General features: G+C 38.9%; 1 protein-coding gene across 3 annotated transcripts; it reads left to right on the forward strand.

Moving 5' to 3' along the window:
* Nucleotides 1-4826: 4826 nt before the first annotated feature.
* Nucleotides 4827-10171, forward strand: LOC310836859 (spexin-like). 3 transcript variants are annotated; one of them, XM_083722667.1, is made up of 5 exons: nucleotides 4829-5018; nucleotides 5118-5195; nucleotides 5282-5339; nucleotides 7759-7849; nucleotides 9351-10171. In XM_083722667.1, the coding sequence occupies exons 1-5, from the start codon at nucleotides 4953-4955 to the stop codon at nucleotides 9421-9423; spliced, it is 366 nt and encodes a 121-aa protein (XP_083578793.1). In that variant the 5' UTR covers nucleotides 4829-4952; the 3' UTR covers nucleotides 9424-10171. The 3 variants fall into 3 exon arrangements, with proteins under 3 accessions (XP_083578795.1, XP_083578793.1, XP_083578794.1); XM_083722668.1 differs by having other exon boundaries at nucleotides 4838-5018; nucleotides 7759-7839; XM_083722669.1 differs by lacking the exon at nucleotides 5118-5195 and having other exon boundaries at nucleotides 4827-5018.
* Nucleotides 10172-16011: the final 5840 nt, after the last annotated feature.

The following is a 16011-nucleotide window of genomic DNA, read 5'->3' on the forward strand; positions in this document are numbered from 1 at the left end:
GAAAGTGTAAAATAACTTACAACTAAGCAAAGCTATAGATAGAAAATCCACCATCATTTCACAAACCAGTGCTATTTTTCTAGATAAAGAGGTGTCAGAACTCACCATGAATGCCTTCTTTCTTCTCTTATAATGGCAATGGCTCTCACCTGAGAGGTGCCAGAACGGAGTTCTAGTGAGTCCTGGCTGGAAAAAAAAGCACTGATTACAACTAAAATAACTTCAAAGAATAAACAGGCATGCTAAGTCTTAACTCTCAGTGCCACTGATCACGATTTGCTCTCACAAAATTGATTCATTGATTGATCAACTAAGGGTAAGATCCTAACTCCCCCTGATGTTGATAGTGGTGTGGTCTTAGATAAGTAGTCTGTGTTTCACAAGCATACAGTAAGGTTGGTAGTGAAGAATGTCTTAGATGACATGGAGTCATACAGATAGTTCCCTACTAGGCTTTGCCACAATGGAAGTCTTGAGCTTCGCCCTGGAGGATAGGAAGTTACCACTGGCACCTCTCCCACTGGCACTAGCGCTAGCTAGTAGAAAGTCGCCAAATGGGATGCTTGGGGTATCAGGGGCTTTGTATCCACTGGAGCTAGAGCCCTGCAGCATCTTCCAGGGACCCAATTCTTGGACCCCTCAGCTGTGCAACAGCAACAAACTACAACAAAACTGACCGTTTTCTGCCCTAGTCACTTTGTGCTGCCTAGCTCCTCAATAGGATTGCTCTGCCCAGATTTAAATCTTGCTTCCTAAATAAAAAGTAGACTCAAACAGAAAAGTTTTAGGTGAACAAATCTTAAGTCAAATATTCCAAGTCGGAATACACGTCAACTGTCCAATGCCTAAAAGGTAAGGTGACAACCTGTTGAACAGACATCTCTTTATAAGCGTGCATGAGGGATGACTGGTTGTAAAATTCTGCCCATTTTTCACTCAATGATTTAATGCATTATTACTGATTTGTCCAGTGATTAGCATCTTAATTACTGAGCTCTGGATAATAACTCTCTCAAAATGAAATTGAACATGCAGAATAAAACAAGCCATTTGGTTAAGAACAAAGCCAACAAGCTAGGGCTACAATTTACGTAATTATTGGAAGAAACAAAAAAGACAAACAGCATCAACACCAAGATGTCACCATAACATCAGCATTATTTCAACGGAACAGATGGACTTAGACTCACAAATTAATGCCTTGAACAGTGGTTGTTTTGATATGAGCTTATTAGGCAACAACAAATAACACTGACAGATTTTTTAAAGTAGGAAAAGAATGCAGAGGAAACCAATTTTGAATGTATTCATCATATGTATTCTTCTACCTCAGGGAAGTATGGGCAACATTGGCTTATGCCAACTCCCATTCTGTAATGTTATTACATAATGTATTTAATTTTTTTTTTAAATGGGACACATTGGGACACGGGTGGCACTGTGGGTTAAACCACAGAGCCTAGGACCTGCCGATCAGAAGGTCGGCGGTTCGAACCCCCATGACGGGGTGAGCTCCCGTCACTTGGTCCTTGCTCCTGCCAACCTAGCAGTTCAAAAGCACATCAAAGTGCAAGTAGATAAATAGGTACTGCTCTGGCGGGAAGGTAAATGGCGTTTCCATGCGCTGCTCTGGTTTGCTGGAAGCAGCTTAGTCATGCTGGCCACATGACCCAGAAGCCGTCTGCGGTCAAACGCTGGCTCCCTCGGCCAATAAAGCGAGATGAGCGCCGCAACCCCAGAGTCGGTCATGACTGGATCTAATGGTCAGGGGTCCCTTTATCTTTACCTTTATGGGCAACATTGATAAAGTACGCTTTATTGATACAGCACAATGACAATAATGTAATAACAAAAGTCCTAAACGCTGCAACCTTTATTTCCTAGGAAGAGTCACTCCACCTCTGGCACCTGGGCAAAAAAAAATTAGAGGCACAAATACAAGATGGGTGACACCTGGCTTGAGAGCAGTACATGTGAAAAGGATCTAGGAGTCTTGGTTGACCACAAACTTGACATGAGCCAACAGTGTGAGGTGGCAGCTAAAAAAGCCAATGCAATTCTGGGCTGCATCAATAGGAGTATAGCATCTAGATCAAGGGAAGTAATAGTGCCACGGTATTCTGCTCTGGTCAGACCTCACCTGGAGTACTGTGTCCAGTTCTGGGCACCACAGTTCAAGAAGAACACTGACAAACTGGAACGTGTCCAGAGGAGGGCAACCAAAATGGTCAAAGGCCTGGAAACGATGCCTTATGAGGAACGGCTAAGGGAGCTGGGCATGTTTAGCCTGGAGAAGAGGAGGTTAAGGGGTGATATGATAGCCATGTTCAAATATATAAAAGGATGTCACATAGAGGAGGGAGAAAGGTTGTTTTCTGCTGCTCCAGAGAAGCGGACACGGAGCAATGGATCCAAACTACAAGAAAGAAGATTCTACCTAAACATTAGGAAGAACTTCCTGACAGTAAGAGCTGTTCGACAGTGGAATTTGCTGCCAAGGAGTGTGGTGGAGTCTCCTTCTTTGGAGGTCTTTAAGCAGAGGCTTGACAACCATATGTCAGGAGTGCTCTGATGGTGTTTCCTGCTTGGCAGGGGGTTGGACTCGATGGCCCTTGTGGTCTCTTCCAACTCTATGATTCTATGATTCTACCTCCTTGATCATTTTGGTTGTCCTTTTCTGAACCTTTTCCAAGTCTACAATATCCTTTTTGAGATGAGGCAACCAGAACTGTACACAGTACTCCAAATGTGGCCACACTATAGATTTGTATAATACCATTATGATATTGGCAGGTTTATTTTCAATTCAAGAAGAACCCTAAACAATTAACCAATACAATTGGAAAGGTAGACAGAACAAGGTTTTACAATCACAGCATAGGAGATCCTTATCAGAATGTGTGTTGGCTTTAGCTGTGTGTGTCTGCATTTTTCATGATTCTGATGACAAGGGGGATATTTGATAAAATAAAACTGAACTAGAAGCGGAGAAAAGACATTATAATAAGACAGTAACTGACTTTTTAAATCTAGGCACATATGTGAGAAACCGTGTACAGCAACTGCACAGATTGCATTATAAGATTTGCAACATCAATGCTACTTATTGTGGTGCATGGTGAGCATTTTTACAAAGTAAGGCTACTGAGTAATTCAGTCATCCATGGTTATCTGTAATACTGTAATTCAGACAATGCTCTAATGGCGGTGGCCCTCAAGGGGTTTCTTTGTGAATGCGATGTATTTTCTTCTTCACTGCTGCTTCAGAATTGCCTCTCCTCCTACACACCTGAATGTGGACTCTCATAGACGTCCTCTCCCAAGGAGGGCTTAGACTTTCCAAGTAAGTGTTCACAGTGTTCACAGTGCTGGACCACTCAGAGGACCACTCTGCATGTTCAGATTGGTACCAAGGCTCTGAACAGGCAGAGTGGTTCTGCACAAAGGAAACAAGGTGTTGCCATCACTGCACAGAAGGGGCAATGCAGATGAGAAGGCTCTCTTGCCCGTCATCATCCACCTAACTTCTGCAGATGGAGACAGCTGGAGAAGGGCTTCCATTGACAAAGGAAGTACGCAGCAAGAAGCTAGTCCTTCAGCTACCTCGGTCCAAAAGCATGTAGGGTTTCAATTGTGCTTGGAAACAGGCCAGCAGCCAGTGGAATTGCCCCGCCTCAAGGTCTGGTTGTGAGCCACCATAGCAATAACTCTCTTAGTTGCTGCATTAGGGAGATACACAAATATCAGTCGTGAAAGGCACCAAGGCATTTGGAAATCTGGAGTTTCAACCTGTCAGGGTACTGCCGCTGGAGCCAGAGGCAGAGGGAAGGCTCCAGAGGGATGCCGGAGAGGGTCCCAGTAGGGAGAGAGGCAGCCCATCTGCTGGGGAAGGAAATCAGCATAGCACCAGTGGAGAAGGGGGGCAGAAGGGGGAATCGGCGAGGAGGCTCCAGGACTCCTCGCCGGAGACCAGCGGGGAGAGCACGGGTCCTCCGCTGCCCACACCCTCCCTGCGCAGAAGACTTCCGCGCAGGGAGAGTAGGAGGAGACTAGGCATCAAAGAACTTCTTTGCTGGAAGAAGTTCAAGAAACGCCCACTGACGGATTCTGCCAGCGATTGAGACAGCCACGGGTGAGAGGCTGTCCAGACAGAAAGGGTTCACCCAGGTAACCTAGCCAGGAGTGGTGACAACTTACGCACGAGCAACACCTAGAACCATTACACAACCAAAGAAGGCTTAGACTACCAACAGAATATAAACAATAACATTCCACTACCAAACAATATTTATATGCATGCCAGTGTTAGTTTGATCATATTGTTGAACGTGTTTAGATTATGTTTCACCAGCTTTTCAGTGTCATGGATCATCCTGGGCTCCTAAGAGCTGAGGGCCTAGGAGTCAAGACTTATAAAAGTGCCTCAGGATAGCTCTTACTTATAAGAGAAACATATAATACAGCAAAATGTTCCTAAACTGATGATTTAATGATAATCTTCAACTGCTGAATGGAGAGCCTAAGAAGAGTCCACTAAGAGGAAGTCCATTAACAAAAAAAAGTAGCTTTCCTCCGACCATATATTAATTATTGCAGAAAAATGAATGAAGGCCTGAGAAAATGTGTGAAGTACCAAGTAGAAATGCTTGACATTTAGTCACCTTTTGTCTTGCATTTTGTTCCCTGTGTGTACAGATTGTTTCCGGATCTCACGGGAACAACTATCATTAGCTACCCTTTTGTCAAGGAGTCTCTGACACTAATTTGCTGCTTTGCTTCTGGGGGAAGGTAAATTACTATATATCTAATTTCCACATATTAAACTTGGCGTAAACCCTTCCCTGGAAAACAAAGGCTTTTTTTTAGGGGCGGGAGAAAAACAACCCCAGGCAAAACATCTATGATCAGCTGAACTTGCGTATTTTATCATCATCAGCTATTTAAAAGTAAGAATGCCAAACCAAACCTTTGATCACATTTCGGTGATAGAAGCGAGTGACAAAAGACCTGCCAGCATGGTAAGCAACTTACTATGTCTCTTTTATGCTTTTAAATATTTGTTACAGTGGGTTTTATTCTGAATAATCAAAGAAAAATATATACTGTTTTTCTTGCAGAAAGTTAAAACAGCATTAGTTTGTGCTTTTGTCATCATGATGGTCTTTTTCGTAGTTGAATCATCCCACACCCCAAAGGTAAAGGTTTTAGCTAAAATATCCTCCCAACTCTGCAGCAGTACATGACAAGTTTCCAGTGAATTGTGGCTACTTTCTCTTTTCAGGGTAATCCAATAGCAAGAAACTGGGGTCCACAATCAATGCTGTATCTCAAGGGAAGATGTAAGTTTGGTGTCTCATTTTCAAAAAAATGAAAATAAAAATGCTTGGTTCAAGTTAAAAAACCATTTAATGGCTTTTTTAAATACTACATTGAATTTCAAAATGTTTGTTACAGGGTGAAATCTGAAATAAAAAAAAGTTTAGTTGGGCATTAGTTTGAAATACTTAGGAGGAAAATTGCCAACCACAACCACCACAGAATTAATGATTTATTCCAGTTAAAAGGCTCTAAGTAGATTCCTGATTGATTTTTTTTAAAAGCAACAATAAACTGGTTCCCAGTAGAGCTATGTAAAATTAGCACTTGCTTAAATGTAATGAATTAATATGGAGACATACAAACAACCTGAAGACTAATTTTGTAAAATTGTTTAGCTATAAGTTATGTAACAAGGACGTTGCAAACAATCTGAAAACTGAACTTGCTAATAGAAGGATGTCATAGAGGAGGTATGAGCTTTTCAAGATGAAGATGTTACACTGAAGTAGGAACTACATTTCCACAATCTCCTTAATATGTATTTGCAGGATCTGTGCATAACATACTTTATCCTTTGAGGACTTTCTGTGGAGTACTGTAGAAGCAATGTGGCTCAGGGAGAAAGATGTGGCTAAATGTAATGTGATCATTTTACTCCGGCCATTTTTCTCAGAGCTATCCTTTCTTAAGAATTCTCTGAGTATCATGATTTGCTTGTGTGTTGCTTTTCTTCAGCTGTTTCACAGAGGCACTCCACTATATATTACCCATAGTAAAACCGTAGTAAAACTTAAAATGGGTCTTCACCCTCCCCTATTTTTGAGAGTCCAGTGTATTGCAGCTCATTCTCCCTTTAACTTGCATGGGAAGGGGGAGAAAGTAATGGTGCCCCACCGAAAGATTAATGGGGAGAATCTCTCCCCGCCACCCACCCACAGCAATGACCCTGTTACCCCAAACCCATCAGCTGTTTTTGCCTTTTTGTTTAGTAAGGACCTGATTTGGGTTTGGTTAAAGGGCTTTCAAATTGAGGACAAATGTGGAGGTTAAAAATAAATATGCAGAATCAAAGTAAGTACCACTGGAAAAAGTAATAATAGCAGGCGCTGGTTCACTTTGATATCCACAGCAAGAACACAATAAGGAAGAATATTTGGCAGATCACTTGTGGGTCCGGGGTGTGGCCCCAACACCACCCACCAATGCATGTGAGCGGGCTTGTAAAAATAATCTGAGAAATCTCAGAATAAAGGGGTGGAAGAGGCAGTATTAGAACAGGCTGTGGCATGAAAAGACATCTGAAGACAGCCCTGTATGTATCGGGAAGTTTTTTATGTTGATATTTTACTGTTTTTATATGTGCTGTAAGCTGCCTAGAGTGGCTGGGGAAACCTTGCCAATCGGTGGAGTAATAATAATAATAATAATAATAATGTGTCATGTCAATCACAAGTTAGCAAAGAGGATCAATACCAGAAAAATTAAACAGGAGGTATCAAGTTTCACTGCAGGTAGGAAAATAATGGTCAGCTGCATAGACCTTGATTGGATCCAGCTCAGCATCAAGTATCTACTATAATGATACAGAGCAGCACCTCTTTGGATGAAGTGGAAGAGAGAAACTCAGCACAAACTGGTCCAGGATCATGGGAATAGCCAGAGGATTGCAGGAGGGCACTGCCCCCTCCATAAAGTAAATAAATGAAAATACTTAACTGATTACATCACAGATAACTCAGTTCTGCCCCCCTAACATAACGCCTGCCCCCCAGTTAAGTCCTGGCTATGCCCATGTCCAGGATCAAGGAAACCTAGAGCTGTCTGAAATCCTATGGCTTTCTTTTGCCCCTTTTTATTTTGTTCAGAGCGGCTGGATGATCACCATAAAAGCTAAGCCAAAAAAACTACAGTCAGAATTGTGTGTGTACCTGAAGCCTTCAAAATTAGTTCCATCTTAAATGAATTCTGTACAAAAGTTATTGAGGAAATCTCCAGTGAATATACTAATATTGCAGACTGTTGTAAAATCTTCAGATCCCCACAAGCAATGCAGGCTGAGCAGTTATATAGATCAATGCTTGTATGGATTTCTGAGACTCCTTAAGTCTTTTATGGTGGATGAATTGGCAAGAATTCCAGCTGTTTTCATCTCACTTTCCCTCATTCGACTTTAATTGCTCTGTTTGTATTTGTAGAAGGGCTTTTACATTCAAGGTTATTAAAACATTTGAGAAGGCTGGAAAATACTTTCCGATCTCTTTTTGGTCATTTCCATCATCCATTCAAGCCCAAGTATTGAGATTTGTAAGCTATATTACCTGTGTGAAAACCTATTTATCAGATGGCTGCTCAGATGTGAACATGTGCATTCAACCTCAAAGATCATAAGCAGCCATATATAGAACTCAAGGTAATTTGGCTTGCTTTTTTCTTTTACAGATGGTAGAAGATATGCTTCGTCTGATAGTGAAGAACAGTATTACAAGCTTGACATGGATGATTTGAACGCAGTTATGAAAAGTATTTATTTGTACTTACATTCATCAGTGGCCTTTGTGCATCTTTTTATGAATCCTCTTTGCAAACCCAAACTTTTTGTTGTTCGTTTTTTAAAGAAATGGCACATAATTTATGTAGGAGGTGTAACGGTTCAACTACTTCAGTATAAAATAAACTAGAGAATTCTAAATCTGGAGTTAACTTTAGGAACACGAGGAGCAGAGGAAGCTGCCTTAGACTGAGTTGGTCTATGGCATGCAGCTCAGTACTGTCTATACTGAGTGGCAGTGCCTCTCCAGGGTTTCAGAAAAGGCTCCAGACATACCTGGATATGCCAGGGTTTTAAACTGGTATCTTCTGCATGTGCTCCATCTTCTCAGCTTTATGTTATATAAAGAGGCAAGAACTCATTTCCAAGCCCTTTCACATGAAATGAATGGGTAACATGTTTCAGAGCACAGTATCTATATAGCCTGTTACTGACCTTCATAGTAAACTGCATGATTGCATGTTAAAGCTGTCATGTGAAATGTACACCCATGCTTCTAAATTCAACAATGCTAAGCATTTCTTACGCAGATTGAATCATTTTAGTACATGAAATCACTTTTTCTTTGAAATCAGCTGCGCTACTCACATGCATTGGATTAAGGCTATTTTAAAAATTGTGTCCTTAAAAGGAAAAAAAGTGCTTAGTATTTTGCAAAATCAAAACCATTAGTAATTTTCACTTGATGTGAATTTTGAAGGGATTTCGAATGAAGTCTGCCTGTAAGAATTATACGATTATAGATTTGGAAAGGATCTCATGGGTCATCAAGTCTAGCACTCAGGCAGTTGTAGGGATTTGGCTACTTTTGTTCAAAGGCACCCTCTCTGCTGATAAGCAGTCCAGGAGAACAGCTGTCTGCAAAGGCATTCATTCCTTCTTTATGTCTCAAGGACTGAACCCATCCTGAGCCAGGCCTTCCAGTGTTCTGGGGAAATAAATGAAGAGTGCAGACTTAGTTCTCTAGCATACAGTCTCTGTAAAGACCTTTGTAAGGAGGTTGGGAGAGTGAATCAGGAGGAGCATGGGTTAATCTAAACGGAAAACCTATCTAAACAAGAGGGTCTTTACCAAACTATGAAAGGCTGTGAGGGTTGGAAGTTTCAAAATCTGGATGCCAAATTGAGACTGTCACATTTATAAAAATTTACCCCTCTTCCCATTCTCTTTCTCTCCCCTCCTCTCTCCCTCTTTTCCCATTTTACCCCATGGAGGCTGGCATTTGAATTTCAATTTGCAAAGGTAGTCTTTATGTAAAATAAATGAATTAAAGTAGCTCGTATCAATAAACTCTTAATTTTGCAAGAGGAGTCCCCTCTCCTGCCCCAGGATATAGGAAAAGTAGGGACATGTGAATGTTCAGATTGGGATTTTGAGGCATATGCAGGGAAATGCCAGGGAGCCAGTGCAATTTTGAAGTGAGAATGGTGAGAATTCACAATGAGAAATATAACATTTTGAACATGTCTCCCTTTTTTTATAGGTTACAAACATTCAGCACCACAGAAATTCCTGAACATCAGAAGAAAATGACCATCTCAAAATATGGACATTGACCACTTGGACTAATGTTTTATTTTACATGCCCTTCGAATTCCAAACACTGCAAACAATTTTTAAATTGTTCCATTAATGTATTTATGAATAATCTTTACACTGTGTGAAAAACTCTATTAGATGTGATTATTTTGCCATTCTTTAAATGAGTGTTGTTTCAACCTATTCAGCTTACATTTGAAACTTTTGCATGTAATAAGAATTCCTGGTAGTAACAGATCGCACAAAAGCAACACAAAAGAAAAAGTTCCCACAAGTGTTTGTTGCCAGTTGCCTTATTTCTTCTCTTTACAGCCTACAGCCCAGCATCCCAAGGCCCACAAAATGTGCAGAGTAGAAAAAGTGGATACATATAACACTACAACCCAGTCTTCCAATGATGCTGAAAATGGAAGGTTCAGGACCTATAAATGGAACCATTTATTTGTACAGCACATAGTTAACTATGGAATTTGCTACCAAAAGATGTAGTGATTAAGGATGGGGGGGGGGGGAATTCAATTCACTTTGCATTTGAAGGCCAACATACCTACTGCTGTGTGGAAAAGATACATGTCATTTTGACCATGGGACACCTTCCGCCAAATGTTAATGGGTCTCTCCTACTTCCCCCTTTCAGTAATTTAAACTCCCAGTGCATCCTTTAGTCAGAAGTTAAATGTATACAGGTTTGCAGTTTAGAGGTTTAATTGATCATGTTCCATTTCCCCTTATTTTTATACCTTAGTTTTATGAACTTATTAGTTTCATTTTTCCTCACAAGCACTTCTTACACTTTACCCAGAAATCTGAAAAGAATGTCACATTTTTAGCTCACAGAGGCTATTTTATATTCCTTGCAATCTTTTTTTTTTAAAAAAGACCATGATATTAACTAATCATATAACAATTATTTCTGAAAGATCATTGAAAGCTTTCAAATTACTTGAAACTCACACCCTATCTTCATTTTCTCCTTTCCTATTCAGTGAATTTGCATTATTGGATGACAACCACTTGCTACTGCTTTTATTTTCACACTTCTAATATGCTTCCACATAAACTGTAAAGGGAAATGAATGTGTAATTAAGAGCTCATTGATGTGGATGAGACTGAAATCCTAATGTTGTGAAATATGCTTTGGCTAAAGTAGTCTATGCATTTTGCCAGGTCTCTAGATTTTTACATAAAAATGGGGATACATTTCTCCTACAAATGATAGTGTGATTTTCTAATCACTATAGTGCCATTCCTTAGCAAAGGTGTTTAATCCAACATTACTATTATCAGCATTTTTATAAAGCTGCCTTTATAAATAATAATAATAATAATAATAATAATAATAATAATACAAATAATCCAAAGTACATCTATTTGGGTTGTTTTGACTTCACCAGGAGTGAGCTGAGCATTTGTTTATTATGGAGGACTAGGTGCCATTAATTTTCATTATGAAAATAATGATACATTATGATAATAATGATACATTGTTTGATAGATTAAGTAAACCCAAGTACACATCCACTAATAGCAACATTAGTTGCTCTAAATGTTAGCTGTAGAAGGTATTTTGACTCAGACAATATACAGTCAACATTCAACTCTTGACATATATATGCAATATTTATGTGACTCACATCACTGTAGTACTGAATGACCCAGAGCCATTAATAAATGTCACATTCTGTGGAGGAGGAAAGGTATTTTTCCATTTTATAGATGTGAATGTGACACATACACTGTGACTAATAGATGATGTGTTTATTAAGGCAGAAACTGCATATGTTCTGAAGCATAGCAATATTTTTCATTGTATGGCTTTTTTGTTTTTAGAAAATAAGGAGGAAAGTCAAATTCTATTGTTCATTCTCTTCCAAAATGTGAACCTGACCAGATAGGATGTCTGAGCTCAATCGTTCCAAGCTCAGATCACATGTTCAGAAACTTGTTACTATATTTTGTAAACCAAGATTTCTACCTGTGTTTTCTGGCTGCTGTGTGGGAAAGCACATGAGTTTGTAAGTAAGCCAATTTTAATTTGCCAAATTGTGTGGTGCATTCTATGCCAAGGGAGTGGAAAGGGGAGGCACTGTAAGCTACTTAAAATGAGACATTTAAAAGATCTAACAGCCCATATTCCCATACTTTACTTTGCTGCATGTTTCATGTTTTAAAACCTCTGTTGTGGCTCTCTCTTACCAGAGAGTATTCTGCCCCATGTTTGGATCTAGGGATTCAGTGAATTCTTCTTTTACTCAACCAAAACCAACCATAACCAACAACATGTGGTTCAACGTAAGCAAGTATGTGATGTACATTGGGTCAAAAAAGGCCTAAGTTGATAGAAAAAACTCCTCACCACTGTGATCACTTGAGCTTCCAGTGGCAATAATGGATCACTTTGTTCCTTTAGTCAGAGTGCAACCCCATTAAGAACAGGCAGTCTGGCTAATTCCTGGACCTGGGAGCCACCCACCTACAATACCTCCAAATTAGGATTCAGCTTTAGCTAATTGGCTCTCACCCATGAGGGAAGAGACTCAATTCAGTTCATATTTAAAGGTGAACCTACCTAATTCACAGTTTCCAAAACAATATAAGAACCTAAGTAGTCACACTTCAAAATTCAGGCATTTCTGAATTTTGCAATGATGTTCTCAAGCCAAGAAATGTTTACAAAAATGCACGTACTAAGGTAAAGTGTGCATAAAAGTTATTTTCGCATATTAGTGAAAATAACATGCAAAAATTGCTTTGCAAAAATGTATATATTAAAGAAAATCACATTTAAAATGTATATAAATTAGCAGTGAAATGTTGATGAAGTTTCATGAGGACTTAAAAAGAACACCAGAAAAAAATGTGAAAAACTGAACTTCACACTGGAAAAATGAGTAGCTGAGAAAAACCAAAATCTACATATTCACGACAACATGGATCTGATTGACATCTGGAGAACAAAAAATCCCCTAGGAAGAGAAGGGACATTTTTTTCTGAAGCCAAAATGACATGGACAAGAATTGACCCAATATGGATAACTAGAGGACTGGCACCTAAGACTAGAAAGGTGGAAATCTGCCCAAAAACCTGCTCCGACCATAATGCTGTAAAGATGGAAATGAGACTAACCTCAACTGGTTCCTTCAGATGGAAGATGAATGACACCTTATTAAGAGATCAAGAGACTGTTAAGAAGGCCCAAAAAAACCTGCGGGACTACTTTGAAGTAAATTTAAAAACCACAGTGGAAAAAAGAATAGTCTGGGACGCAAGTAAAGCGGTTATGAGGGGGTTTCTGATTCAGCAGAATGCAATAAAAAAGAGAACCCAAAATGAGAAAAAAGACAGAATTTTGGAAAAAATAAAAGAAGGAGAGAAAAAACTAAGATCGAAACCAAAGTCACAGGAGATTCTGAGAGAAATTAAATTATATCAAGTACAATATTTGAAATTGGTAAATCAGGAAGTCGAATGGAAAATTAAACAAATGAGGCAAAAAACTTTTGAATCGGCTAATAAATGTGGAAAACTGCTGGCATGGCAGTTGAAAAAAAGACAGAAGCTGAATACGGTTATCAATCTTGAGATTGAGGGGAGAAACATCCAGAATCCTGTGGAGATTAGAAAATGCTTCCAGAGATATTTCAAACAACTTTATACCCAGGGGCCGCAGAAAGAGATTTATATAGACCAATTTTTAAGAACTAATGGATTACAAAAACTATCTCAAGAAAACAAGACAATATTGAACCATAAGATAACGGAACAGGAGATTGAAGGTGCCATTCAGAACATGCAACTGGGCAAGTCTCCAGGGCCAGACGGGTTAACCTCCAAGTATTATAAGACTTTGAAAGACTATTTAATTCAACCATTAAAGGAGGTGTGCAACGAGATTATGGAGGGGAAGAAAGCACCGGAGTCGTGGAAAGAAGCTTTCATCACACTTATACCAAAATCTGAAGTTGAAAAGACACAACTTAAGAACTACCGTCCCATTTCCCTTTTAAATGTGGATTATAAAATTTTTGCAGATATTTTAGCTAACAGATTAAAAAGAGTGTTAAATGAAGTGATACACAAAGATCAGGCAGGCTTCCTCCCAGGTAGACACTTGTCTGACAATACAAGGAACATTATTGATATTTTGGAGCTACTGCAAATGAACACTAACACAAAAGCAGTCTTGATTTTTATTGATGCGGAGAAGGCCTTTGATAATATCTCTTGGAATTTTATGAAGAAAAATCTTAAGGGAATGGGAGTGGGACAGGGGTTTGAAAATGGTATAGATGCAATCTATTCAGAACAAAAGGCAAAACTGATAGTTAATAATGTGGTGTCAGAAGAGTTTAAAATTGAAAAAGGAACACGACAGGGTTGCCCTATCTCTCCATTGCTATTTATTTCGGTCCTGGAGGTGCTCTTGAACATGATTAGGAAGGACCAGTTGATCAAAGGAATTCAGGTCGGAGCTAAACAATATAAACTTAAGGCTTTTGCAGATGACCTGGTTTTGACATTACAGGAGCCAGAATTTAGTACGAAAAGAGTTTTAGAACTGATTCAGGAATTTGGTCAGGTGGCAGGATTTAAATTAAATAAGCAAAAAACTAAGGTTTTGGAGAAAAACTTGACAATAATGGAAAAAGAAAGGTTTCAGAAGGAGACAGATTTAAATGTGGTGAAGAAAGTGAAATACCTAGGGATAAATATGACAGCCAAAAATCTGAATTTATTTAAAGATAATTATGAAAAATGTTGGTCAGAGGTTAAAAAAGATTTAGAAATCTGGTCAAAATTGAAGCTCTCCTTGTTGGGTCAAATCACTGCTATAAAGATGAATGTATTGCCAAAAATGTTGTTTTTGTTTCAAACTTTGCAGATTGTGGACAGGATAGACTGTTTCAAGAGGTGGCAGAGAGACATTTCCAAGTTTGTCTGGCAGGGCAAAAAGCCCAGAATAAAATTTAAAATATTGACTGATGCTAAAGAAAGAGGGGGGTTTGCCCTGCCAGACATGAAGCTATATTATGAATCAGCAGCATTCTGCTGGATGAAAGATTGGCTACTTCTGGAAAACACTGACATTTTGGATTTGGAAGGGTTTAATAATGCGTTTGGGTGGCATGCATACTTGTGGTACGACAAGGTTAGAGCTCACAAAGCATTCAAGAACCATATTGTCAGGAAAGCAATATTTAATGTCTGGACAAGATATAAAGATTTATTAGAAAACAAGACCCCAAGGTGGTTGTCACCTATGGAAGCTAAGGCTCTGAAAAGACTCAATATGGAGGCCAAGTGGCCGAAATATTGGGAGATATTAGAACAAAATGGAGACACATGGAGATTGCAGAGTTTTGAGAAACTAAAAGATAAAGTGCGAGCTTGGCTACATTATTATCAAATTAGGGAGGTTTTTAATATGGATAAAAAAATAGGCTTCCAGGTGGAAAAATCGAAATTAGAAACAGAATTGTTAGAACCTAAAACTAAGGTACTTTCAAGAATGTATAATCTGCTGTTAAAATGGAACACTCAGGATGAAACGGTCAAATCAGCTATGATTAAGTGGGCGCAAGACATTGGTTATAATATTATGTTTGCTGACTGGGAATGGTTATGGACCACTGGTGTGAAATTCACGACATGTAATGCCTTAAAAGAAAATATTATGAAAATGATATATAGGTGGTACATGACTCCAGTCACGCTTGCAAAAGTATATCATTTGCCTGATAATAAATGTTGGAAATGTAAGGAAACTGAGGGAACATTCTTTCACCTTTGGTGGACGTGCCCAAAGGTTAAGGCCTTCTGGGAAATGATCTATAATGAATTGAAAAAGGTATTTAAATATACCTTCCTTAAGAAACCAGAGGCCTTCCTTCTGGGCATTGTCGGCCAAATGGTGCCAAAGAAGGATAGAACTTTCTTCATGTACGCAACAACAGCAGCAAGAATACTCATCGCAAAGTACTGGAAGACACAAGATTTGCCCACTCTGGAAGAATGGCAGATGCAAGTGATAGACTACATGGAATTGGCAGAAATGACTGGCAGAATCCAAGACCTGGGAGAAGAGCAAATGGAAGAGGATTGGAAGAAATTTAAAGACTACCTGCAAAAATATTGCAAAATGTTTGAATGTTAAAATGATGCAGGATATAAAGACAATATGGCATTAGTGGCATAGCTGAAAGGAATATGTAAAAACGTTTTATGAGAAATAAGGGTGAAAGACTTAGAATAACATTATGTCAAACTTAAATAATGTTATAAGGGGAAAAATTGGAGACATAATAGTTGAAAGGTATAATACAGAACAAGATTTGAAAAAGGGTAAGGCACTGCTGAATATGATTGTGTAAAAAGGGAACACAGAAAAGGGAGATGTGAGGAAGTCAGGAAGGAAGGATATGAAAATAATAAGTAAGAAACTGGATTTATATGTCTTTTTTAGGTCTTTTTTCTTCTACTTTTTATGTTTTGTATGGTATTTTTCTGTTTTTATTTGATTGTGATAATGCTTTTTCTTTTCTTTTTTCTTTTTTCTGGTTTTGATTGTGAAGTTTATTGTTCAAAATTCCAATAAATATTTTT

The sequence above is a fragment of the Podarcis gaigeae genome (genome assembly GCF_964106915.1).
Source record: "Podarcis gaigeae genome assembly, chromosome: 1".
NCBI classification, from domain to species: Eukaryota; Metazoa; Chordata; class Lepidosauria; order Squamata; family Lacertidae; genus Podarcis; species Podarcis gaigeae.

Excerpts from the sequence above, each read along its gene's own strand:
- LOC310836859 (XM_083722667.1), top strand. The coding sequence starts at position 4,953 with ATGCCAAACCAAACCTTTGATCACATTTCGGTGATAGAAGCGAGTGAC. Across the intron at positions 5,340-7,758 it reads GCTGTATCTCAAGGGAAGAT|ATGGTAGAAGATATGCTTCG; the intron begins GTAAGTTTGGTG and ends TTTCTTTTACAG. Across the intron at positions 7,850-9,350 it reads GTTATGAAAAGTATTTATTT|GTTACAAACATTCAGCACCA; the intron begins GTACTTACATTC and ends CTTTTTTTATAG.